At 37.4% G+C, this 25,795-nt stretch overlaps 1 protein-coding gene across 3 annotated transcripts in view; it reads right to left on the bottom strand.

Moving 5' to 3' along the window:
- Nucleotides 1-25,795, bottom strand: part of lsp1a (lymphocyte specific protein 1 a) — a 63,138-nt gene that overhangs the window by 23,975 nt on the left and 13,368 nt on the right. For 2 of the 3 annotated variants that reach the window (XR_015526701.1, XM_087312543.1), the window contains exons 2-6: nucleotides 18,025-18,171; nucleotides 10,586-10,949; nucleotides 10,358-10,497; nucleotides 6,635-6,893; nucleotides 2,069-2,209 (exon numbers count right to left, since the gene is read on the bottom strand). Coding sequence is in view for 2 of the 3 variants with exons in the window: in XM_087312543.1 (XP_087168669.1) it covers nucleotides 2,069-2,209; nucleotides 6,635-6,893; nucleotides 10,358-10,497; nucleotides 10,586-10,949; nucleotides 18,025-18,171 (1,051 nt within the window). In the remaining variant the exon portion in view is untranslated. Of the gene's footprint in view, nucleotides 1-2,068; nucleotides 2,210-6,634; nucleotides 6,898-10,357; nucleotides 10,498-10,585; nucleotides 10,950-18,024; nucleotides 18,172-25,795 lie in introns of all 3 variants that reach the window. The other variant, XM_087312542.1, reaches the window with a different exon arrangement.

Below are 25,795 nucleotides of genomic sequence, written 5' to 3'. Positions count from 1 at the left end.
TTTATGGTGTTGTGCATGTGTAAAGGCGAGTTGTAGTGTCTGCGCCACACTAGCCACGATGGAGGAAATTGTCTTGCTTTTAGCTGTGCGAAATATGCGAAGTTCGCCCAACTTTAGAATGATTTTGAGGAGGAGGGAAAGGGCCGCCATCGCAGCTTGCACCTACAGTATATATGGTGTCCTCCACCATTTAGAGGAATTTGTGGGTACAAGAGAGATCTCAGATCTAGTGGGAGCAAATTGTGGTGACTGACCACTTTCCTCCTCCATGTTTTCTCTGTTGTTGTTTACCGCGTCGGCGTCTCCACACACGGTCTTCCTTCTACGTCATTAAACCGGAGAGAAGTACCACATTGTAGAAGGTTTAATGACGTACAAAACACAATGAAAATTCGATCTGCCTGTTTAGATGATATTCACATTGTCACATATCTGATTTATATCTGAAAAGGCCTGAAACCAATCACAGAATATCTGAATGCATGCGTTATAATGTGTTTACACGGTCATAGAACAGATGAATTCTTTATTTGAATATAGTTATTAATTTTGTTTAATGTGCATGAAAAGGTATTCGCGTCCAGTGTTGGGGAAAGTTACATTTGAAGGTAATGCATTACAATATTGAGTTACTCTGCAAAAAGTAACTAGTTACGTTACTTAGCTACTTTTTATAGTAAGTAATGTGCTTCGTTACTTTCGAGTTACTTTTTATTATCTGGCTGAGGCTTGATTTCTTTCAGAGCTTGTTTTTTCGTCTATTTCTTTAATAGAGGAGTTCTGCAATTAACAACACACTGCATAACCTGCATTTACCTTTAAGAAAATACATAAAAAAATGTAGGATAATGTTATCTGAGAACTTCGTGACCCTAGAGCTATACAAGCCGTATATATTGAAAGTTTAAAGCAATGTGTTTGCTAATTTTGTACTATTTGTCTTTAGTAAAATCACTGTCCATTGAGACAATCTCTTTCATTGTGACTACTTTAATTTAATTCAGTACTTTATTTTTTTAAAAGCTAATTAATTAATCTAAAAAGTAAGTCAAGTAATATTACTTAATTTTTTTAAAGCAATGCTTTACTTTACTCGTTACCTAGAAATGTAATATTATCACATAACTCATATTACTTGTAATGCGTTACCACCAACACAGTTCATGTAGCTTAATAATATTCCAGTTGAACGACTGAAGACACATGGCCTGTTTTGAGAAATTTTTTTTGGGTACCTTTCTGGACTTTGCAAGAGTTAGGAACTTTACTCTCTATGGAGGATGAGGGAGCTCTCAGATTTCATCTAAAACATCTTAATTTGTGTTTCCAGAAAAATGAAGGTCTCGGGGGGTTGTAATGGCCTGAGGGTGAATAATTAACATCATTTGTATGTTGGGAGTCAACAATCCCTTTAATATGTTAATTCTTAGAAAAACAAGAGTCATAATACTTTTCTGTGGTACAGATCATTGATTTAAAACTTGGAATATTCCTGTAATCCTTTTTTCACCATCACATGAATATGCATGCATGAATCTTGACTCAAAACGTGTTCAACCACTTATCATTTACACTGAAAATATGTGGGTATGATCACAGCACGACAAGCATGAGCAACTTACAAAATAAATTGGGGCTTGTGTTCTGAAAGACAGAATGGGATTATTCATTATTGTCATAATCGTTCAAAATCTGTGAAAAATAAATGTTTTGCTATGCACTTACAACAGAGTATAATAGATTTTACATTTGCATTTGTGCATTGTGTTGTTTGAATACCTTAAAGTTTCATGTCATTAAAATACGTTTTACGAATGCAATCAGTTTTTTTAGTTAAGACTTTTGAGGTTGGTGCAGTCTAAAATTAAACTTAACTGGCTAGCCAGTTAATCTAACTTCATGGTACAGGCCCTTGGTCCTCCAAGATCAAATACAGGCTATCTATTCCTTATTATTTAGATTGAAATGTGCATATGAACAATTGAACTATTATCTGATATCATTGCTGTAACAATCAAATTCTATTCAGGGAAAGATCGAGAATACTTGTGCAAAGATATACAGTTACCTTGAATGTTGGACTCATGGGGTTTAGCGGATTAAATGGATCATCACCATCAGTGGGAGAGACGTTAATATTTTTCATTCTTTTCTCCACTGCTTCCATCCTCCTCCTCTCGATGTCCTCCTTCATCTGTCTTTTGTCCTCCTGGAGTGATGAGATACGATGCTTTTACAGTTGGAAGTTGCTATTCTTTAAATAATGTTCTACACTGTAAACCCTGATAAGTTGAATATGATTACTTACATTAGGCTAATTATGTTTGTGGAAGAATGTTGCATTAAAACATCGGAGTAAACTAACAATTTTTTTTTTAAAGTTAATACACTGTAAAAGATGCTGGGTTCCACACAATTGATTTGTGTGGGGACAACAGAAAGGAATTAAGTTAACACTAGTTTTTTACAAATTTAAGTGGATTGAATATTAAACAGTTGTCCCCAAGAAAGGCAAAAATTGTGTTGTTTCAGCTTATTTTAAATTAGTTTGAACAAAAAGCAAATGTCATTTTTTAAATTCAATTCAATTCAGCTTTATTTGTATAGCGCTTTTACAATGTAGATTGCGTCAAAGCAGCTTCACATAAACGGTCACAGTAACTGGATCAGGGTAGTTCAGTTTTTAGTGTTTAAGTTCAGTTCAGTTTAGCTCAGTTCAGTGTGGTTTGAAGTCATTACTGAGAGTCCAAACACTGAAGATCAAATTCATCGCTAAATAGCTTTTCAGATCCTGAACCAAGCAAGCCAGTGGCGTGCAAATGTAGAACTTGATTTTATTTTGTACTACAACAGTGTTTTAGGTGTCTCTAACAATGATTTTCCATGGCTACTGGCCCAAACATACTCATCATAACGTTCATTAAAAAGTTTATTAAATAAACTATTTTGGGATGTTTGTGTGCTTTAACGTCACATAAACTACATTCTTTATCATTAAGTGTTTTTGTGAATTTAACTATCAGACACCTTTTTATACATTTTTACAACATAATAAGTAACATGAATCATGGAATTTATACAAGTCCTAAAGGGGACATATTATGTCCTTTTTTACAAGATGTAAAATAATTCTCTGATGTCCCTACAGTGTGTATATGACATTTTAATTCAAAATATCACACAATTTTTTAAAACTGTTTGACCCCTTTTAGGCTTTGTTTAAAATTAGGCAGCCGATTCGAATGTTATCACTGGATTAAATGAGCGTTATCTGTGGTTATCAAATATGGGCCAGTAGGGACCTTCTGCACCTACTGGTAGGCTCAGAAGGCTGTTATCATCCATCCAGATGGTTAATCAGCTATAGATGCAGCCAGAAATTAGCAAGAATTATTTATATAATATTTATTAAACATTATTCCCATATTTGTATTTAATTAATGTCTACCCCTACCCCAACGCTAAAACCCAACCATCGCAGTAATGTAAAAACAGATCTGGAGTCTGATATAGCTGATTAACTATATGGATAGATGATAACAGCCTTCTGAGCCTACTAGTAGGCTCAGAAGGGTTCCTACTAGCCCATATCTATCAGCTGATAACCACTGATAATGGAGTGATAACATTTGAAGAGGGTGATTTAGGTCATTTTTGTGACTGTCGCTTTACATTCAAATGAGATTGTGCTCAGCCCTCCTTTCAAAAAGAAGGTGAAGCTACAACTTCCTATGTGTCAGCATAGCGGCAGATTCAAAACTTTAATAGTGCTTCTCCCTCAGGCTGTAATTGGCGAGGCTTCCCTCTTCGATGACATGTACAGAAGGAGAATGTCAATCCAAGTGTTTGTACTGGCTTGCTAGCTAAATTTACACATTGTTGCCACACAACTGTGATTAAGCCACTTGTAGAGTGATTTTTTGCATAATAGGTCCCATTTAAAGTTTGTTTTTTAACCCATTCTCAACTAAACCACAGGCTTTACTCTTCTTCCACTATGATGGTAGGCCAACACATTTCAGCAGAACCACAACCTCTGTAAATCCCACTAAAAACAAACTTACAGACTATTTTATGTCTTCCTGTTAAGTACACACATGCAAAATAACACTTCATTTCAATAGAGTCTGGCTGCAGATTTGCACTTGCACCTCCAGGCTTGCAGGGTCGGACTTGCATGCTCAGGCAACCGCGCTTCTTCTGCAAGTGATGTAATTTACAATCACCATCTGTGACTGCTTGCATGAAAGTCCTTCGGTAATTTAACTTAAGGGTGTCTCTGAGACGGAAAAATCTCTGAGGTAATGGATTTCATTAAGATCGTTGCAACAAACTTTTTATCTGTCACCTTTACTCAAGTGTTTTTTTTTTCTAAGGGTGCTTTCAAACCTACACTTTTGTTTCTGAACGTGTCTCGTTTGCCCAGTTAGCGCGGTTCGTTGTGAACAGGGTAATCGCGCTCTGTTCCACACCAAAGTAATAGCTCCGAGACCGCCTGAGTGAGAAGGTCTCGGCTCGATTGAAACGAACCCTGGAGCAGTTCGATTGCAGTGAGAAAGCGATCCGATCCGAGCGCGGTTATATCACAGTGTTTTATGGATATGTAATAGGCATACGACTATATGATGAGAGAATTAATTATTTAGGGAAGTTTTGCGAGTTTCCGGATGCCCGCAAAAAAGTGATGATCTCCCGGTAATGTTGCGCCTCCTTCCCGGTCCTCAAATAGGCATCGTCGCGCACCCTTCTCACCCATCCCCACCGCATCTCTCCTCAGACACGTTGCGCACACCTTGTCAATCACCACCAAACCACCACCTCTCCTGACAGCTGAGCGGGACGCTGCAAAATAAACCCTGACACTCTGACCAACGTGAGGAGAGTTAACTCGCACGTGACTTGTTTTAGCTCTTTTGGTCCGATTAAAAACTTTGCAGTGTGAAAGCGAACCGCTCCAAGAGCAAAGAGCAACAATGTAACAATTGTAATCTCTGTTTCAGAACAACTGAATCGATTTACAGATGTGAAAGCACCCTAAGCGTTTCATTGTGGTTTCTGGCAACATACGGCGACGGGCGCCACAGTTGCTATAGTTACGTAAACAAATCGTAATGAACCACGAATGCTTGCCTTAAAACAGCTCTGCAGTAAAGTTACACATCATCTTTGCCGCTTTCTTTCCGTTAAGCGAGTCGAGACGTTCCCTTATCGAGTGATCTCGACATTATGTTTGGAGGACCCATAAAACTGGGCTAGGATCATGTAGAGCAGGGGTCACCAACCCTGTTCCTGGAGAGCTACCTTCCTGCAGATTTTAGTTGCAACCCTGACCAAACACACCTGTTTGTGATTATCAAGTGCTGCTTTAGGTACAGGGCGAGGCAGTGGCGCAGTAGGTAGAGCTGTCGCCTCACAGCAAGAAGGTTGCTGGTACGAACCTCGGCTCAGTTGGCGTTTCTGTGTGGAGTTTGCATGTTCTCCCTGCCTTCGCGTGGGTTTCCTCCAGGTGCTCCGGTTTCCCCCATAGTCCAAAGACATGCGGTACAGGTGGATTGCGTAGGCTAAATTGTCCATAGTGTATGGATGTGTGTGTGAATGTGTGTGTGGATGTTTCCCAGAGATGGGTTGTGCCTGGAAGGGCATCCGCTGTGTAAGAACTTGCTGGATAAGTTGGCGGTTCATTCCGCTGTGGCGACTCCGGATTAATAAAGGGACTAAGCCGACAAGAAAATGAATGAATGAAGGCTTCAGGTACTATTAATTGTTTGATCAGGGTTGGGACTGAATTCTGCAGGAAGGTAGCTCTCCAGGAACAGGGTTGGTGACCCCTGCTGTAGAGACTGTTGAAGCTGCGCTACAACTATGATTTCATATTGGTGCACTCCTGCGCAGACATGCTAACTTATCGAGAATAGATATAAAGAATAGTTTCCCAAGTCTAGAATCATTGCTGTTGGTCCGTATTGTTAATCTGTTAGTTGTAATACTACAACTCCATGTAATGTTTAAAATAAAAACTAAGACCTCAAATTTGCCGGGTGTTTTTTTATAACTGAAAAACTGTGGAAGAATACCTTGTGTTGTGTATATTTAGACTGATATTCAGTTGATATAAATAATAAGCTTTGCTGGGATGAATGTTAATAGTAGCCTGCTTTGGTAAACTTACATCACAGCAAATAATCATACAGTGAACATACTAAATGCTTTTCGGGGGCTGGGGTGCGGTCTGTCATGTTGTACTACGTAAGTAGTCTACTTAGAATTATTTGACAACGTCGTCACTGGCAATGCAAACGATCTGGAAACTTACTTTTAGTTTATTTGTGTTGATTCCTAGTGACGTGACAGGTGCAGGTGTCACTTGCATAGGAAGCGTGGGTGCCTGAGCATGCAGGCCCGAGAGTGCAAGCCTGAAGATGCAAGTTCATCTCTGCAGCCAGACCCTTATCCTTAATTTCAGCACTTATTTTCCTCAAAACCTGCTTCTACTCAATCCAAGTTCACCTTTCATTTTGTTTCTTGTTTCATTGGTTTGATTACACAATTGGGTTTACAGTGTACTAGTACTGAACGTTTATTTTTTCCCACAACCAAAATAGAATAGGCTAGTATTTCTGTTTATCTCAGCCACCTCTTTTTTGGTCTGCTTCAGCTGTTCCTCTTCCTCTCTCCTCCGCTCTTCTTCTTCACGGGTTTTGCGCCGTTCCTCTCTCTTCTTCTTCAGTTCCTCCAGCTCTAGCTCAGCCTCGGCTTGGCGCTGTCGTAGATTCTCCATTTCCTGATTCTCCTTTTCCTGATGGCTACGTCTAATCTTCTCCAGCTTCAGCTCTGTCTCCAGGACGGCATGTGTGTCCTTCTTAGTCTCGAAGACCTGATTGGTATCAACGATTCTGCCGTAGAGTAGTGATAAGATTGACGTTAGTCATGTACGTTTCATGTTTGCACTGATGTTCTGATCAGTCATACATTTGGTGTTTGCTTATTTGAAGAGATTATTTTTTTCCACACAATTAATTATTAACATAGTATCCTAACCTAACCTCCTAAGACCAAATGTCAGTGGTTGGTAGCTTTAGATGTTCATCAAATGTCTCATTTTGTTAAAGTGGGTAAGTCTTGGCCAGAATAAGCATTAGGGTGAGCCAAGTCTTATGGTATTAGTTAAAAGTCTGGATATACAAGACCAGATATTGACTAACTCCCTTAATAGCCCTTTAGAAAGCTTCCTGGCAAATAATTTTTTGGCAGCTTCAGCATGAGGTCATGTCTATAACACGAATGACATAAGCGTCTAAATTTAAACGGACCAGATTCTATACTGTTATTTTCCCCCCTAAAATAACTCACAGGGTTGGTAAAGTTTAAGTGGTTTTAAATCAAATAAAGCAGTATTTTTATGGAATTTCTATTTCTGTTCAAATGCCATTTTAATAACAGTCAAATGTTATTATGGTATTATGTTCTGACATGTATTAAAATTAAAAATATTTAAATGCAGGACTCTAAATTGACTTATGCAGTTATTCTATGCATTTAAAAATATGTAAAGATTTGTTCATTTCTTTGTTAGTTTATTGCTATTTACTACACCATTCATACAAAAAATTACAGAAAATTACAGTTAAAATTACAGAAATTTACTGTAAAATAACAGAGGTTGAATTACAGAAATGTACCAGAAATTAAAATTTAAGGAAATTTCTGTAGTTTAATGTATATTATTTTATGGTAGATTTCTGTAATTCGTTTTAATAAACCGTAAAATTACAGATTTTTATTACAGTGTACTTTTCTCTCTCTTACCTTATAAAGAAAATACAAGAAAATAGAAGGGTTTTGAGTAGAAAAACATAGTTAATATTATGGTTATATTGTCAAATATAATAAAACAAATATGCTATTAACATTTGTTATTTTTGTAATAACGTTTTATAATCTTGTTTAATAATCAGTTTTTTACTATATTGTATAAATTAAATAACTGCAGCCTTAGTGAACAGATACAGTGTGGGAAATACATACATACATACATACATACATACATGCATACATACATACATACATACATACATACATATATATATATATATATATATATATATATATATATATATATATATATATATATATATATATATATATATATATATATATATATATATATACTGCAATTTCTTTCTGGTCCTCGAATCTGATTAGCTGATAGCTGTGCGACATTCTGCAAATAACAGCTCTTGTCCGGCCTCTTCACCCTTTACTATTGTGCATTATTTTACTATTGTGCATTACTGCCCACATGCAGCAACAAGCAGAGGACACTCTAGAGTTTGACAAATATTGCTGCTGTTGGACAACAAAATGTACTTTTGAGGGTTTTTAGTCAAGAAGGAAGTTGTTTGGAATTGCGACTATGCAGTTTATTTATCAGGATAGTGCCTATTTTTCTGAGAGAAAGCGTGTCTGCGGGTATTAGCCTGTCATTGAGCAGACCAAAGATGCAGACCAGAGACCGCATAATAAGTCCTTAAAGGGCCATGAAACCCCCTCGTTTCAGCAGGGTGTTTTCACACCTCTACTTCGGAAAAAGTCAGAAAAGCGGGCGTGTCCAGCTCTGTTTAGGGGGGAGTGTCGGAGGAACTAAAGTGGGATGGTGTGGGAGTGTCTATTTGGGCACGCGCGAGTTTCAGTCAAAATACTCACACGAGAAAGTGATGGTGTATTTTTACAGTCATTGTGTTTAACCTACATGGACATCTGTAGTTGAATTATTTGCCAGATTATTAAATGTTGGACTTTAACTGCAGTTTGGCTCTTTCATTCAGGGAATTCATTCATGCCCCTCGCGACAAACGCGATATTTGATTCGAGGAACTGCTCTAAGCGTGTATTTTTCATGCAATGTTTGATACCCCACAGCGAATGAGAGAAAAAAAAGCTCCGCAATTCCCGGAAACTTAGATGCACACGGCAGGTAGCGTCAGAAAGCCGCGTGTGTTATTCCGGTCACAAAATGCGGTGCTAACAAGTTTGCACTCAGTGCAATAGTTAACTGAAATAAACAAAGAGCACTGGTCACTCACTTACCAAATCTGTAGAGACAGGACAATCACCAGCAACTAGAGCCGCGTCTTTATGAAGAGAAGACTACAAGCAAATCCGGATTTCAGCGTTTGCAGATGAGAACAGCTCTCAGGTAAACAATAATCCTCCTTAGACACGCGAGTTATTGTTGTCGAGCGTCGCGTACACTGTTAATCCACACGTGAGACTGAGCTCTCACAGAGAGAAAATGAAAACGAAACTTAATGGCAGCAAACTATAAAAGCAACACTCCACGCTTGTTTTGCCAACACAACGTGGCGTCTCTGGTGTAAACAGTGACACTAATGAATATTAATGAAGTTGCACAATAGAGCGCGCTGATTGGTTTGAACCAAGCCTTACTCATGCATTAATGCATCACACTGTAAGACGTAATAAGACTCACTCTGGCACAGACGTCCAGTCTGCACGCTGGAATACACGGTATTATGTCATGACCGTGACGCAGCTTCAAAAATTCGTTTCAAACAGGAAGTACGAATTTGCTTGAAATAACGCAAAAACAACCAATTTACACTTTTTAGTGAAATATAGGTGTCCTAATAGTGTTTTTAGCAGTGTGGGACACATATACCACTGTCAACAGCTCAAAAAATGTGTTTTGGTGTTTCGTGACCCTTTAAAGGTGGAAAAACCCAGTGTCATTTTAAACTTCAGCTGATCAAATCGTTATCAAAATGGTAAGTGACTTTCTAAGTCAGTCTCTCTCTTTTGTATGTTGTAGTGCTGTATTTATACTAAAATAAAATAGAGTTGGCCATCTGTTTCTAATGACTCTTCTGTTTTCATTACTGCAGACTAGTTCAATAAACAGAAAGAAAGAAGAAATGCCCGCACGTGTTTGGAATTTTTCTTATCACAAACACAACGGTAATCTGGTTCTTGATGTTTCTGCATGTGTTTCTCCTCATCTGTATTGAGTTTGACACTTTTATCATTGTTGCGAAGCCACAGAGTATGCGCTGCTTTGGCTTTTTCGGGGTTAATTATTGTGATCTTCCGATTGCAACAGTGAATGATGGCACCTCATGCCGTTCAGCCTTATGATCTTAAAATGTCAGCAAAATCACCTGTTTTTTCATCACTCCAGACATTACGCTAGAAAATCATTCAAATGCGCCTATCGCATCTACTCGTGTGATTTTGCTTATATATATATATATATATATATATATATATATATATATATATATATATATATATATATATATATATATATATATATAACAAAACAAAAAAATATTCTAGTTACCTAGGTGATCTTTTGGTTTTCACTGGATTTGGTGTCACTTCCTCTGGCGCTGCCTCTGCTTTCCCATTAGGAATCCTCTCTTGCTGTAGGAAGACTTTGGATGTGTATGAAACCTTCACCTCTTTCCTCTCCTCTTTAGCCTGTGAGGGATTGCATTGATTTAGACATGCTGCATAATGCACTGTAAAACTTAAACAATTATTTCTACTACTGTAATGCTTCTGACACCTTATTCTCCGTTGGTGGTTTTATTTCTGGTTGTCTTCTTTTGCTGTGATCAAGCCATTCTTCTGCTCTCTGAGAGTACAGCCTCTCACTGATCTCCATTGGTTTCTTAGTGATACTGTCTGAACGTTTATCCTCTCCTTCTCTGTCCTGAGTTTGATGATGCTCTACAGAACTTGTGAAACTGCTCTTCTCTATTTGTTTCGGTCTTGTGTTTACATTTTTCTTCTCTTCTTGCAACTTCTCTCCATTGGCCGTCTCTTCCATTTTGAGCCGTGTTCTCCGTTCCAGCTTCTGGGTCCAGTCACTAAAACCTTCATCCTCATCCAGAGCAACGGGACTGCTGGGTTTTAATTCACTTTCGAAGCTGAAAGAAAAAGCACACTTATTAGCAGAGTTATTACAGGTGCAGTAGGTGATTGTCTACAAAAACATTTTGTTGTTGTGCTGGTTGAAAGTCTCTTCACTGTCTAGTAGTAATGACTAAGTAAATAATCTAAATGTATTTATGTGTATTTTTAGATTCTGGGTAAGGTATAAAACTAAAAAAATGTTCTGCCAATTAAAATAGCGTCAGGCCGGCGTCTCCCATAACTCCGATAGGTAGCTCAAACTGTCTGTCAGCAAATGCAGATTTGAACTAATGCACAGCCATTTACTCGCAGAGCCGCCATTTGTGTGTACACATGCTGCACATGCATGAGAGAGAGAGAGAGAGAGAGAGAGAGAGAGAGAGAGAGAGAGAGAGAGAGGGTTTGAAGCACTAGTTAATAGTATTTTAATAAAATAACATACACAATAGCATACACTTATAAATGTCTTTTTCTGTTTGTCCAAACTACTTTTGTAAAACAACAAGATACTAAAACAACAAAATTCTTCTTTTTTTTTTTTTTTTTTTGTAGGGGGGTGGGGCAGCTTGATTGTTTTATGTTCAATTGACTTAAATTTGTAAAAACAATTAATTTAACTTAATAGATTTGTGTTGTGACAACATGAAGGAATTTTGTGGAACCCACAATTTTTTACAGTGTAGCCTAACATTATATGTATTTAATTTTGTATTATTAAGTCCAAAGTACAATTTTACTTGGATTTGGACTTTAAAGAGCCCCTATTTTGCATTATAAATGTCATATTTTGGTTTTGGGGCTCTTCAAAACGGTCAAAAAAACACATTCTTTGTCTTAAAATATCCATTTATTTTTACCTAATTGTCTTAACAACAAAGTCCCACACATCATAGTCTCTGCTGCTCCTTCCTTTAATAGGTTATTGTATCAATCATCAGATTGAACAAATACAGCACACGGTTGGCTATACTGTGGTGTTGTTGTGAAAATGAACTTTAACCCTTTATTCCCCGCAGCAGAATCTCCATCTGTCAGTAATCGTCATGTTCGTGTCAGTCTCGTGATCACCTTGTCTGAAGGGAAAGGCTCGTTCGCGTTTTACCGGATCCAGTACTACATATTTGGTGATGTACTGTTCCAACATTAACTCATTCAGGCAAAATATTTGAACCCAACACAATTAATTTATTCGACTCTGAGTCAACTATTTCATTAAAGAATCAATGTTAAACATGAAGCACTTTTAGATTTAAACTTCAGCAGGATTTTTTCATTAACTTAATGCTGTGTTACACACTGCATAGAAGGTCATTTCGAAAACCCATAATAGGGGCACTTTAATTTTAACAAAAGTAATTCAATTAGTCTATAAATCAACAACATTACCTTTGGGAGAATGCATGCATTTTTTTTATTCCTTGTGTTGAATATAAATTTTTCAATATTTTCAGTTTCAAAAAAGACTAGTCTTACCTTATTAAGATATTAACTGTTCTAGCACTTATAAAGTATGATCTAACTCTAAATTTCTAATCCTGCCCAAAACCAAAACATAACTACTACATTACTTCATATTAATAGCAAAGTCAAGTAAAGGAGGTTGAGCCTTCTCATTTATGGCTCCTAAACTCTGGAATAGCCTTCCTAGTAATGTCCCAGGCTCAGACACACAGATTAAAGATCTATCTTTTTTGTAAAGCATGCACCCAATGCATCACATGGCGGTATGATGCATGAATGTGCTCCATGCATCTCGTTTATATACACTATGAATAGCAGCTACGCTAATTATTCTCTTTATTCTCTACTTCAACCTGGGACCCCCAGAGTTTATGCAGTGCAACCTATGCCATTTAAGACCTCTGAAGAGATGATCCCAGGGTTTCCACATTCCCAGACCAGACAGTATCCCGAGCAGCTGCTGTGGTGGTCATGGAGGAGTCGAGAGCATGCGTCTGATTCCTGTGAGACTCCATCGACAGCCGAGTCTTCGCTGATGTCCTGCGTTCTACAGCCTACGGCACCTAGAATGCAGCTCTGCATAAGACGTTTGGCCAAAGGAGAAATGGTCGTGCCCAACAGAGCCTGGTTTCTCTCTAGGTTTTTATCCTCCACTTTCGCCAATTGGCGAAGTTTTTTCCTCGCCGCTGTTGCCACTGGCTTGCATAGTTCGGGACTTGTAGAGCTGCACATTGATGGATTGCTCTTCAGTGTTTGGACTCTCAGTAGTGAATATTAAACCACACTGAACTGAACTGAAACTATCTAAACTCTGAAAACTGAACTGACACTGTTTCCATTCACTATAATCAATGTGAAGCTGCTTTGACACAATCTACATTGCAAAAGTGCTATACAAATAAAGATGAATTGAATTGAATATTAATAAGCAACTAAATAGTAGTTTAGTGAGGTAATACCCTTAGTTAACAGTTTGTTTATAGCGTGAAATGTACATTGAAACAAAGTGTGAGCCCATTTCCAAATGTACACATATGTTTGCTATGATGCCATTGTATGTATGCATTGCTGTTTTAATGTATTTTTGTTTACATTAGATAAGAGTGTTCAGTATCTGACCCATTCATAGTATGGTTACTAGGGTAAATTTGTGTAAGAGATTATTCAAAGGGTTCGCAGAAGGTTTAAACACACACACCTGCATTGAATGAGTAGCCTAAAATAGAGATAAAAGCAAGTGTTTTCACAGGCACGTCTCCTTATTTTCTATTCATTGCAAAGCCTTGAATTAAAATCTATTTCATCTGCCCAGGAGCTGCCGGAAAGGAATGCAAAGCACATTCCTTAAGATTATTAAAGCAGATTTTCAGTGTAACGACTGAACATCAACAATCGGTCAATATAATCCAGCGGAAAAGAGTTTTAAAACTCTTGCACTGGCATTACCGAAAAACCTCTTTCCATGTTAAACTGACCTAAAAAGTCTGGAAAATGATTCATGCGTCTCTAAGCCAAGAGTGAGCCTCTAAATCTTCTCTGATCAAAGATAATTACAAAGCGCTCTGGACAGCCTATTTTTGGTTAAACAGGTTGACTCAAACAGCTGTGTTTATCTTCACACATGTAAAATGTTTCTCAGAGAAAAATTAAAGACGTATTGTGTGGTATGTGACATGAATGCTATTCCAAAAGCGTGCCTGCTGTAAATTCTTCAGAGATTAGGTCATGATGAGAGAACAGTTACGCCACTGTACCTATGCACGTGTGCGATTCGTTGACAGAAAACGAAAACTAATCTAAACTTTTCCCAAACCCCAACTTTTAAATCAGTGGTGCTGTATTGTCCCTTTATTATTTATTCATTTTCCTTCAGCTTTGTCCCTTATTTCATACCTGTCAACATTGGTATGTGAAAATAAGGTATATGCTCACCATAATAAGAGAATCCCTTGACCCCCCTTTAAAAAATCCCCAGATTACTAAATATGCTCACTTGGAGCTGTTTCATTGTAAATGAACAGTTAAATGGTCAGTAATATATATTATTATTATTATTATTATTATTGTTATTATTATTATTTACAAAAGAAAAAATAAATAGTATACATCAGCAGCAAATAAATTAGCAAACAGTTCAACTTATTAAAATTAATAGCTATTATAATGAAATAGAATCAAATCTCATTAGCCGTTTCTTCACTGTATAACCTACACATTCTGATTAAAGAGCAACAAATGAATTATTTATTTAGATTTTTTTCGTTTGATTACATTAAATAACAGGTCTCACTTTAAAAATGCACACATCTAACATTGAAATGAAAGCATTCGACTGCTTTCCTAACTGTTTATGCTCATTTAGGACGAAATTACTCGTGTTTGAAAAAAAACTCACTAAAATCAACATCTTTAGATATTAATATTAATAATTATGTGTATATGTCTGTTTAAACACGCACCCAAAACCCAGACTTTGAGCCTCTATATGACTGTTTTGAGGATTGCATATGAACGGGAGACGACACTTGTAATGAAAAGGAAAGGAATCGTGCCGTTTTTATGTATATTTCAAAGTGTTTTCTTGCCTAAACAAAGCGAAAGCACAGTACAGACTCAGATTTAAGAGCAAGGGGCGGCCACTTGCGTTGTATGTGCCACCCTTTGGAGAAAGACTGAAAATACGGGAAAAATATGGAAAAATACCTTTATGGGATCATAGCGGGATAGAACTGTAAAATACGAGAGAATCCTGGGAAAAACAGGAGGGTTGACAGGTATGCCGTATTTATCAATGGTCGCCACAGCAGAATGTACAGCCAACTATTCTGGCGCATGTGACGCCATGTTGTTGCCAACCGTAATTAAAACAAGTGGAAGAAGATAGTAAAATGTGCTGGAAGGAAACTTTTGTTTTTAATTTCCTGCTATGAGAGCGCAGCTGGACTCACGTGTGGACTACAGTGGTCTTATAACACGTGACAGAAATATGTTTGTACGGAACATTTTTTTTATCTGAAAGCTTTTCGCATCCGGAAATGGTGAAATTCGGATTTGCCGCTTGTCTTCTTTTAAAAAAGACGCGACTCCAGTTGGTGTTGATTGTTCTGTCTCTATAGATTTGGAAGGTGTGCGATCAGTGTTTATTAAAATGGCAAAGGTAGTTTCTGTTGTCAGCATTACTCTTTCAGTTTTTTAAGAGATACCCAAGTCAAAATGATTTAGTTACTAAGTTTACAGTATGTTAATATCACTACAATATTATGAACTGAAAGATCCAATGTAAATCCACCTTAAAGAATTACCGTTGTGTACAATTTTTGCCGCATTTTGTGATAGGATAGTCTATACATGCATGGCTTTCTGACGCTATTAACCAAGTGCATCTAAGTTATCGAAATATGCGGAGGGTTTTGTTCTTCCATTCGCCATGCGCTATCAAACATTCCATTAAAACTACACTCTTCCAGCAGTTCCTCGCATCCAATATCTCGTTTGTCCTGGGACACACCAATGAAAGGTTCCTGAATTAAAGTGAAAGGGCTGAACTGCGGTTAAAATTGACAAATTAAGAAGTTGGCAAATAGTTTGATTACTGATGTCCATGTAAACATAGTTACTGTCTTTCTCCCCTGCATCTGTGTTTGTTTTGCCTCTGTGAAAATCAACGCATGCTCGAACCTAAAACTCCCATTTTAATGCAAACCTGTAACCAGGGATGTGACACTGACAACAGTGGTGCGGATCCACATGCAGGACTATTAGAATGGTCAGGCAAGCAGTGGTCAATACAGGAGCAAACAGATGTATAAGTGCAATCCAGAGTCGTAGTCAAAAGGCAGGCAAATGGTCAGAGACAGGCAGCAAACAGGATTAAACAAATAAACAAGGCAAGGATCAAAAACACAGTAAAGCAAGACAAAGGAAAACGCATAGTAATGTCACATAACAGAAAACAAGACTCAGCACCAGTGAGTGTTTCTGTGCTGTTCATGTAGTGCAGTAATCAGTCCGGAAGCAGCATCAGCTGTGGGAGTCTAATCAGTGGAGACTTGGAACAAGTGTGTGTGTGTGTGTGTGTGTGTGTGTGTGTGGCATGACTGAATATGTAGTCCATAAATGGCTGATTTGTAGTCCTTAAGCGATCTGCAGCTTCTAGATTGCCGGTGATCATGACAAAACCCTTCGCTCTTTGATTCCCTCCTCCGACACTCCCACCTATACAGAGCTGTACTCATCAAATTTTCTCACTTTTTCAAACTAGAGGTGTGAAAACACACTGCTGAGACAGGGGGTTTCATGGCCCATAAATTATTATAACAATAATAATAATTATTATTATTAAAGTTATTAGCCCTCCAGCAGATATATATATTTATTAAGGGTGTAACAATACGGGTATTCGTATTGAACCGTTCGGTATGAGACTTTTGGTTCAGTACGCATCACGAACCGAATGATTTGTTTTAGACTAACATCTAAAAAGATAATAGAGAATATGTACAAAATGTAATGTTTTCAGTGCAACAACGCTCAACATGGCATCCCAAATGACGTGGCAGACAACATGCTGCCTTTCCTGCTGTCATGTTAAACAGTAGACCATCGCTTTTGAACTCAGAATATCACTTTATTAAAGAATGCACTCATAAGCAATCTTGCTGCCTCCTGTGTCAGCCTGCTCGTGCTGGCTCCGCCCACGTTGCTCCAGCAACCCTGGACCCCCACACAAAACAGCCAATCTCAATTACCTGTTCACATATCACCACACCCGCCTACCTCCAAACACAACTCCAGTCAGGTACCCGCTACAATAGCTCGCAAAATGGCTAGTAACGTTAATATAATCCCAGATATCCCAAGTCTCCCGGAAGTTTCGGGAGACGCTTGGATGCATGCAAACGAATAATAATCTTAATCTTTTTTTCTTTTTTAGCGCTGTATCGAAAGCATACCGAACCGTGACACCACTGTGTCGTATAGAACCGAACCGTGATTTTTGTGAACCGTTACACCCCTAGTATTTATGTATATATATATATATATAGTAGGGGTGTAACGGTTCACAAAAATCACGGTTCGGTTCTATACGACAGTGGTGTCACGGTTCGGTATGCTTTCGATACAATATATATATATGCAATGCTTTTATGTTTAATATTATTAGCTCCTTTAAAAAAAAAAAAATTCCCTATTGGCTGCAGACCAAACCACTGTTGTCTAATGACTTGACTAATTAACCTAATTTGCGTGGTTCACCTAATTAAACCCTTTAAATTGCACTTTAAACTTAATAGTAGTACCTTGCAAAATAACTAGTAAAACATCATGCACTGTCATCGTGCCAAAAACCAAAGAAATGAGTTTGTTCTGTTTAAAAATGTCTTGAAAGAATCTTCTCTCAGTTGTTCATTATTTGACCCAAAAATTGTAACAAACTCCAGTCAGTTGCTTTACATGTCAGTCAGACAATGTCCATCTGCCTAACTGGACAGCTCTTGGGCAGAATAAACTTCAATGAGAACCAGACATACTGCAAGCCTGTATTTCAAATGGAAATCTGCCAGGCTACAAAACAAGCCTAACAAATACCAGGTGAAGTGTGTCGAACAGAATGACGTCCACACTTACAGGCTGGCCTCAGGTGGGTTCGCGCTCTCCTGAGGGGATCCAGCAGATCCAGACAGGCTGTGCTGATTTCGGAAAGCCTCCCGGGCCCGACGGCGCCTTTCTCTCTCAATCTCCTCAGCATCTTCGATACTTCGCTGAGCCGTTACTCTGCAGGAATAAAATGAGACCCGTGTTACACCACAAGACAACCATTTTTCTTTCTTGACCCATGTGGAATGATGAATGACCCTTAGCCCAGATGAGAGCAGTTGACTATGATGCATGGAGCTCTTAAAGAAATCTCTTGCAACGGTTTGTTTAGTCCCTTGCTTGAGATTTGGAGCCGGCGTAACATCTGCTCTGGCATTCGACACCACAAGTTCTCAAGCAATAGAGGCTGAACACAATGCACATTCTGTGTTTATCTAGCCTGTAAACACACAAACACACTCTTTATCCTACAATGAAAAAAAATTTGGATTTACTTTTTTAAATGTAAGTGGTTGCAAACAATTTATATTTGCATTATTATAATTATATTTATAATTTATATTTGTAATTATATAATTTAAATTCAGCCCATATAAAGCATTTGCACCCACTTAACTTTAAAAGATTAGTAAATCCAATTTATCAAATTGTTTTAGTGTATGCTGGTGCCATACAAAAAGGATTTCAGTTACCACTTCAAATTTGATTTAGTAATTTTAGGACAAATGTTGCCATAGTATGGTGACCAGATTTCTAGTTCAGTGGTCAAGATAGCATTGAAATGTCACTGTCTTCCAAAAATAAGTATTCTATAGTATTTTTACTCCTTTTTTTCACCTGTGAAACACAAATGTGATGTCTTAAAACAATACCAGTGGCAGGTTGCAGTCAGTAAGTGAAAGATGTGATATGTTAAGCTGTATTTTGGTGTTCATGTCAAATAAAGTACATTTGTACACAAATAAGTCATATTTCTTGTTGGCTTAGTCCCTTTATCAATCCAGGGTCACCACAGCGGAATGAACCACCAACTTATCCAGCAAGTTTTTATGCAGCGGATGCCATTCCAGCCACAACCCATCTCTGGGAAACATCCACACAAACTCATACACTACGGACAATTTAGCCTACCCAATTCACCTGTACCGGGAAAATGGAGCACAGGAAACCCATGCGAAGGCAGGGAGAACATGCAAACTCCACACAGAAACGCCAACTGAGCCGAGGTTCAAACCAGCGACCCAGTGACCTTCTTGCTGTGAGGCGACAGCACTACCTACTGCGCCACTGCCTCGCCAAAATAAGGCATGTTAAATCCTAAAAAAAAGTGTTTATATTTTAAACACCCTTTGTTTAAAAGAATAAACATGGATTAAATAATGATCAATTGACATTCAGTGTATGATCGTGTAAGTTGATTAAAATGTATTTTATTATTTATTATACTGACAAATGAGTAAAATAGTGATTTGAAACAAGGCAGCAAAGTATTATGGCTTAAAATTATAATTAATTGTTATTTTGGGGTTGCACCATGTTCCATAAAATAAGTCATTAAGGGCTCTATTTTAATGATCTAGGTGCAAAGTCTAAAGCGCATGGCACCAAAGCATTCAGAGCATGTCCGAATCCACTTTTTAAAGATGGAAAATACTGTTTGCCCCGCGGCGCATGGTCTAAAAGGGTTGTGCTCACTCTCCTTTTGAGTTATGGGTGTGTTTTAAGCATAACCTGCATTAAACCAATCAGAGTCTCGTCTCACATTCCCTTTACGAGTCAGTTGCTCCAAGTCATGGCGCATTTACATGGTGGACTTTGTAAGTAACTAAGGGTTTCAACAGCGAGAAGATAGTTAAACAGACATTCTGCAGCGCGAGGGTAAAGAACAAGCCTCCTCAATTCGGCCTCTTTACTTTCTCTTTACTTTCACGCATTAATTTAGTCTTTTACTTTAATGGATAAGCAAACAGTGTTGTACGCACTCCACTGAAGACATCCATTAGCCTACATACATATTTAATTTCATTTGTTAAGATTTGCTTAAAAACTATTTTTAAATTCAGTTCTAATTTTCAACAAACGAATAAATGAACAATAACAATGAAGTGTGGTCAAAAAACTGATTTATATCTGAACACACATCCTATTCTTATGCCCCATAAGGTAATGCATACGTCAGGTGGACAAATCTAAACTTGTTAATATTAAAACAAATATAAATAAATATAAATATGCACATAATAAATAATACTGCTGATAATAATAACATTACACAAATGCAAACTGTCATGAATAAACTGAAAAAAGCCTTTTAGGCAAGGGTTTTTATATTTATGTTAAAAATCATATATATTTTTTTACATTTTCATCCTTTAATTTTCCATATGTAAAGATATTTGGGTATTGCTGTACATCCTGTGTGTATTAAGCAATGTGTAAGCATTTAAACCTACATAGGCGCATAACTGATATTTTAGTTTAATGGTCAAGGGTGCAGTCTTTTTCAGTTCCTCAAAATAGCAACGTGCCAACAATGCGCCTTAACACCTCTTTTAAAGACCAGTACACCCATGAGTCCACAAAGTAGCGCAAATGGATTTACTATTTAAACAACGTGGCGCAAAATGTGCGCTGGTCTAAAAATAGCAACAAATCGCACTATTCACATCTTGCGCTGGGTGCACTGTATGATAGGGCCCTTAATGTCAACAAATGATTCTTGTTCTATACATCTGATGAAATTCATGGGTATTTTTATAGAAGTCATTATTTAATCAGGTAGTCACATGGTTTCCACTACATTCATTCTTCTATGGTGGGGCGCCATGCCAAAATTGATCCCACCATAGCTACATTACAGCTTTTTATTCAAAACATTCAGTCGTGTTTTTTTTTTAATAGCTGGTGATAATCACACCAAAACTTATTAAAAGGTAAGTGAATTACAACAGCGCAAACTTTTCTGTAACCGTAGTAGTGCTGTGCGTCACTTGTTTAACCCTTTAAGGTTACGTGCTGACTGACTGACTGACTGACAGGTGCATGATGCGTGAGGCCAGCAAACACAACGTATAGCCGTTTCACTCTACTTCAGGACACATTAATGCAGCTCTGTAGGTCTAATGGAGACATTCATAAATATTCCTAGCAAATCTAATGAATGTTGGAGACATACTTGTTACATAAACACACTAAATCATAGTTCAGCAACATTTATTTGAGAGCGCACAAGAAGATCTGCGCTTGAGTAGCGTATATTTCAGCGAGCGTGCAAGAAGTGTTGTGCACGAACAGAGGAAATCGGTGCGCAAGCAAAGAGAATTGCATGCTCGTAGGCCATTACATAAATGCGATCGACTTGTAATACTGCGCTCACAACATTTGTCATTGAAATAACACCACAGGTAGTTGGTAGATCTGGGTAAAAAAAGTTAAAAAAAGGCCTGCCGCCACAGCTGGAAAAAAATCCTAGAGGAAACACTGTAGTCAGAAATAAGAATAAATCAAATTTAAGCTGTTTAAGAATTTGTTTTAATGCTTGTAAACACCTTTTCACCTTTGACCCCTTTACAATGGAGATCAATGGCTCAGTGTTGTTAATCTCCAAAGAAAATCTTCAAAAAATCTTCTTTTGTGTTATGTGGAGGAAAGAGCATCACATGTCTGGAAGGACATGAGGTTGAGTAAATACTATTTGGGTGAAGAATTAAGGGTGAACACAGGTCACCAATGACCCTCGCAAGAATTTCAGGCCAGATTAGAGCTGAGGTCACAGGCTGCTGCAATGGCTTTACGACTAGCCATAAAACCATATTGACAGATGAATATTGCCTTAAAGCGGTCCTATTAAGCTTTGTCACTTTTTCATTGTTAGGGTGTAGTGTGTGAATGTTTAGGAATAGAAAAGATCTACAAAAAAAGTCTTCTCTAATCTGAGAAATTTTTTAATCTCTTTTTTTAAACCACAATTATTAGCTCATTTGGACGACCAAGAGATGTTTTCCAGGCCTAATGATGTCAGAAAGTGGCATGGCTATGCCTGTGGAAATTTGAATGTATGTGGGGTTGAGAGGGTCAAAATGACAGTAACATTCTACCAATCTGAAACGTCCTGGTATATCTGTGTGCAAACAGATTGCTCAACCCCTTGTTCAATATTATCGGCTCAAATTGATTATATTGTGAAATATCTGATATTCCAATTCTCAGATGTGTGTAAGAACATGTATTTTGCAGTTCAATCATTTTAATAATGATAACAGTAGTTTTATCTATGACAGCTGATGGATGTCACTGTGATAGTATGTGCTGCACTGGAGAGATTACAGCTGCTGGATTAACATCTTTTGAATTCATCAACTTCTCCCAAAACACGTGAAAGCTAGTGACTGAGTAACTGGGATAAGAATAAAGTAAATGCACTGTAAAAAAAAAAAAAAAAACAACAACAACAACAAAAAAACAGTAATTTTACGGTTTGTTTCTGGCAGCTAGGGTGCTGAAAAAAAAAGTCAAATAGCGTCTGTTAAATTACAGAAATATACCGTAAAAAATATATTAAAATACAGAAATTTACCAGAAATTTAAATTTGAGGAAATTTCTGTTTTGCCGTAGTGCATGGTCTAACAGAGTTGTACGTGTTTTGAGCATAACCTGCATTAAACCATTTAGAGTCTTATCTCTCTTTCCTTTTAAGAGTCAGTTGCTTTGCGCCGTGGTGCATTTGCTATTTACATGGCAAACTTGGTATATGAAAAAACTGAACGCTTCACTAGCTAGAAAACAGTTAAACAGATTATCTGCAGTGCGAGGATAAAGAATGAGCCTTCCACATTCGGCCTCTTTACTTTCTCTTTACTTTACTTTTACACTTTACTCCTTTACTTTTGTGGATAAGGAAAGGGTGTTGTACGCACTTCATTTAAGACATCCATACATATTTAATTTCGCTTTCGAAGCGCAAAGATTTGTTTCAAAACTAGAACTATAGTTCTAATTTCCAGCAAATGAAAAAATGAACAATAATAATAAAATGCAATCAAAAACTGAGTTATATCCAAACACACGTCCTATTAATCACTCCAAAAAACGCCACAAATGGATTTGCTATTTAAACAATGTGGCGCAAAATGTGAAAATTACAGCTGGTCTAAAAAAACATCTTGCGCCTTATTGCGCCATTAGGCACATTTAAATCAAGACTGAAAACACATCTGTTCAGCTGTGCCTTTACTGAATTAGCACTGTGCTGCGTCCGACAGATTGCACTATCATGTTTTTCTCTTCTTCTTCATTCTTTTATATCACATTTTACCTGTTTTTTTGTTTTACGCATTTTTATTATTTGTTTTTATTTTTATTTTACTTGTTTCTTTTATTCTTGTTTATGTAAAGCACTTTGATTTGCTATTGTGTATGAAATGTGCTATATAAATAAACTTGCCTTGCCTTGCCTTGCCTTGCCTTGCCTTATTGCGCCGGGTCAACGCAATCTCACGGCAATTCGTAAATTTTTAATTTAGTGGCTAATTCATATGAATTTGTATGATCAAATTCGTACAATTTAGTACCATTTACTCATCACTTATTGATAGTTGGGGTTAGGGGTGTGGTTGGGTGCCACGCCCCCTTTTTAAAATCATATGAATTAGCCACTAAACTGACACAACGTGAAATACTTTGGTTTCCTCGTGAGATCAGGCTGGCCGGGTGTATGATTTAGGACCCATAGACTCTAACTGACCAAATTAATGCTATGTTTCCAATAAAGCACTGCACTAAAAATGTTAAAGGTTATAAATCAAAACATTATGCAAATAATTCCCATTCAAATATTATTTATTCACATGACTTGACAGACAAGCGGATACTTTTGAATGTGGTGTAAGTTTATACATGTTAGCGTTTTCATTGCCAGTCAAGCTGATTTGAAGTTTCCTGTGAATGTTGTGGCTAAGCAATCAGAATTGGGTATTATAGACAACTGTGTGATGACATTAGTTAATGCACTGTTGACAAGAATGACTAAAGACTGTAATAAATATAATGTTCATTGTTTGTTCATGTAAGTAACTTTAACTAATGGAACCTTACTGTAAAGTGTTATTGAACAGCGATATCATCTCATCATGTTTTGAATTACATCTTGGCAGGAGCTATCTGCGGTTCTCCAGGGGTCCGTTCTTCGTACGTGGATTACTCAGTTAGCTGGATTTGGATATTGACGATTTGACACGATCCAGGATCGTTTCGTTCTTCAAAACTGATCCGAGAGTTATTGTCATAGCAACAGTTCTGCTAGGTCAAACCTGATCGGGAGCAGGTTCAAATCATATAAACAGGATTAGATCGGCTCAGTTCAAGCAAAGATAATACAGAAAGTATGTTCCGAATTCTGATATTTTCTTACAGTAGTAGTTATATACACTTGGGAAAATGGTAAATATTTTTAACTATATATATATAAAGTTATAGTTATTAATTAAATAAATAGAGTTATACATATTAATAAAACTTATGCAATCTGCACCCTCGAAATGAAAGTACAAAGACTGCCATCTGGTGCAAAGAGAAAACTTATTGATATGAACTTTTTAGATCGCTTTAGTCCAAATTGTGTATAATAGAAATGCACAATATGTGACTCTTTTTTAAAGCAATAATACATATGCGATCATGAACATGTTTTGATAGTTAATATGCAGTGATTTGATGCTTCACAAAAGTTGCAGACGCCTTTACCAATATCAAAATGCTTTTGTAAACAACCATTCTTTACACCGATTAAAAACGGCTACTATAATAAAGAAAATCTTTTCTAAATTTAAAACTAAATACACTGATATGCATTGAAATACATGATGAATACTCTTGACACATGAAAGTGGAAAGCCGCTCACAACAAATGTGGAAGGTTATTGCGTGTCATATTTAACAAGCCGTTTACTGCTAATTTGATGTAATTTTGCTCACATGGATAATTGAATATTAATCAGATGATGTCATTACGCTGCTGTGCCGTCAGCCAATCGTTGCATTGCTGATCATGATTTCAAGGATCGATAGATCTGTCCTTCACAACACACGCAGCGATCTCAGATCAGTTTATCCAGACATTCTAATCTGATTCGCGAACTTGTTTAAAGAACCAAATTAGCGAGAGATCAGTTATCGAGATTAAAAGATCCAGGATCTGCCAAATCATCTTAGATCATTTAAGCGAAGTACGAAGAACGGACCCCAGATGCAGAAACACCAGGGTTTTAATGAACAAACAGGTTTGTATTCATAACCCAAATACAGTATAAAGACCAGACCAGCTCTAGTTTCATGAACAGCTCATGGTAGAATCCAATGTGTCACACACAGTTCCCGTGGCTCTGATTATTATAGGCTGTTAATCACTCAGTCAGGATTACTTCATTTTTTTGGCAGGAGCCACTCGAATGATGTCAGTCCTGCCAATGATGTCATTCAAGATCTGATTTATTTACCACTATCATTCTGATTGTGTAGCCTGCTTTTCGTTTTTTCCCTTCTCATGTCTGGAAATACCGTCTTCCAAGAATTTTAGAAGTGAAAACAGATTTTCAGTGGTGATCGCATTTTCAAAAGCAGACTGACAAAATGGTTCTCAGACCCATTTCTGAATTGAATGGAAATAATAAAGAGGGAGACTGAGAGAAAAAAAAATGTCTGGCTTATGTTCAGCGTGTATCACCTCCCCTGACAATGTGTTGACTAAACTTCCAAAGACTGGTGCCCTGGGGCAGAAAGGATTTGGAGGGTTTGACGGATTGG

The sequence above is a fragment of the Danio rerio genome, chromosome 25 (assembly GCF_052040795.2).
Source record: "Danio rerio strain M-AB ecotype USA chromosome 25, GRCz13ab, whole genome shotgun sequence".
Taxonomy (NCBI): domain Eukaryota; kingdom Metazoa; phylum Chordata; class Actinopteri; order Cypriniformes; family Danionidae; genus Danio; species Danio rerio.
The sequence above is the reverse complement of the archived record's forward strand: the minus strand, read 5'-3'. Positions and strand labels throughout refer to the sequence as shown.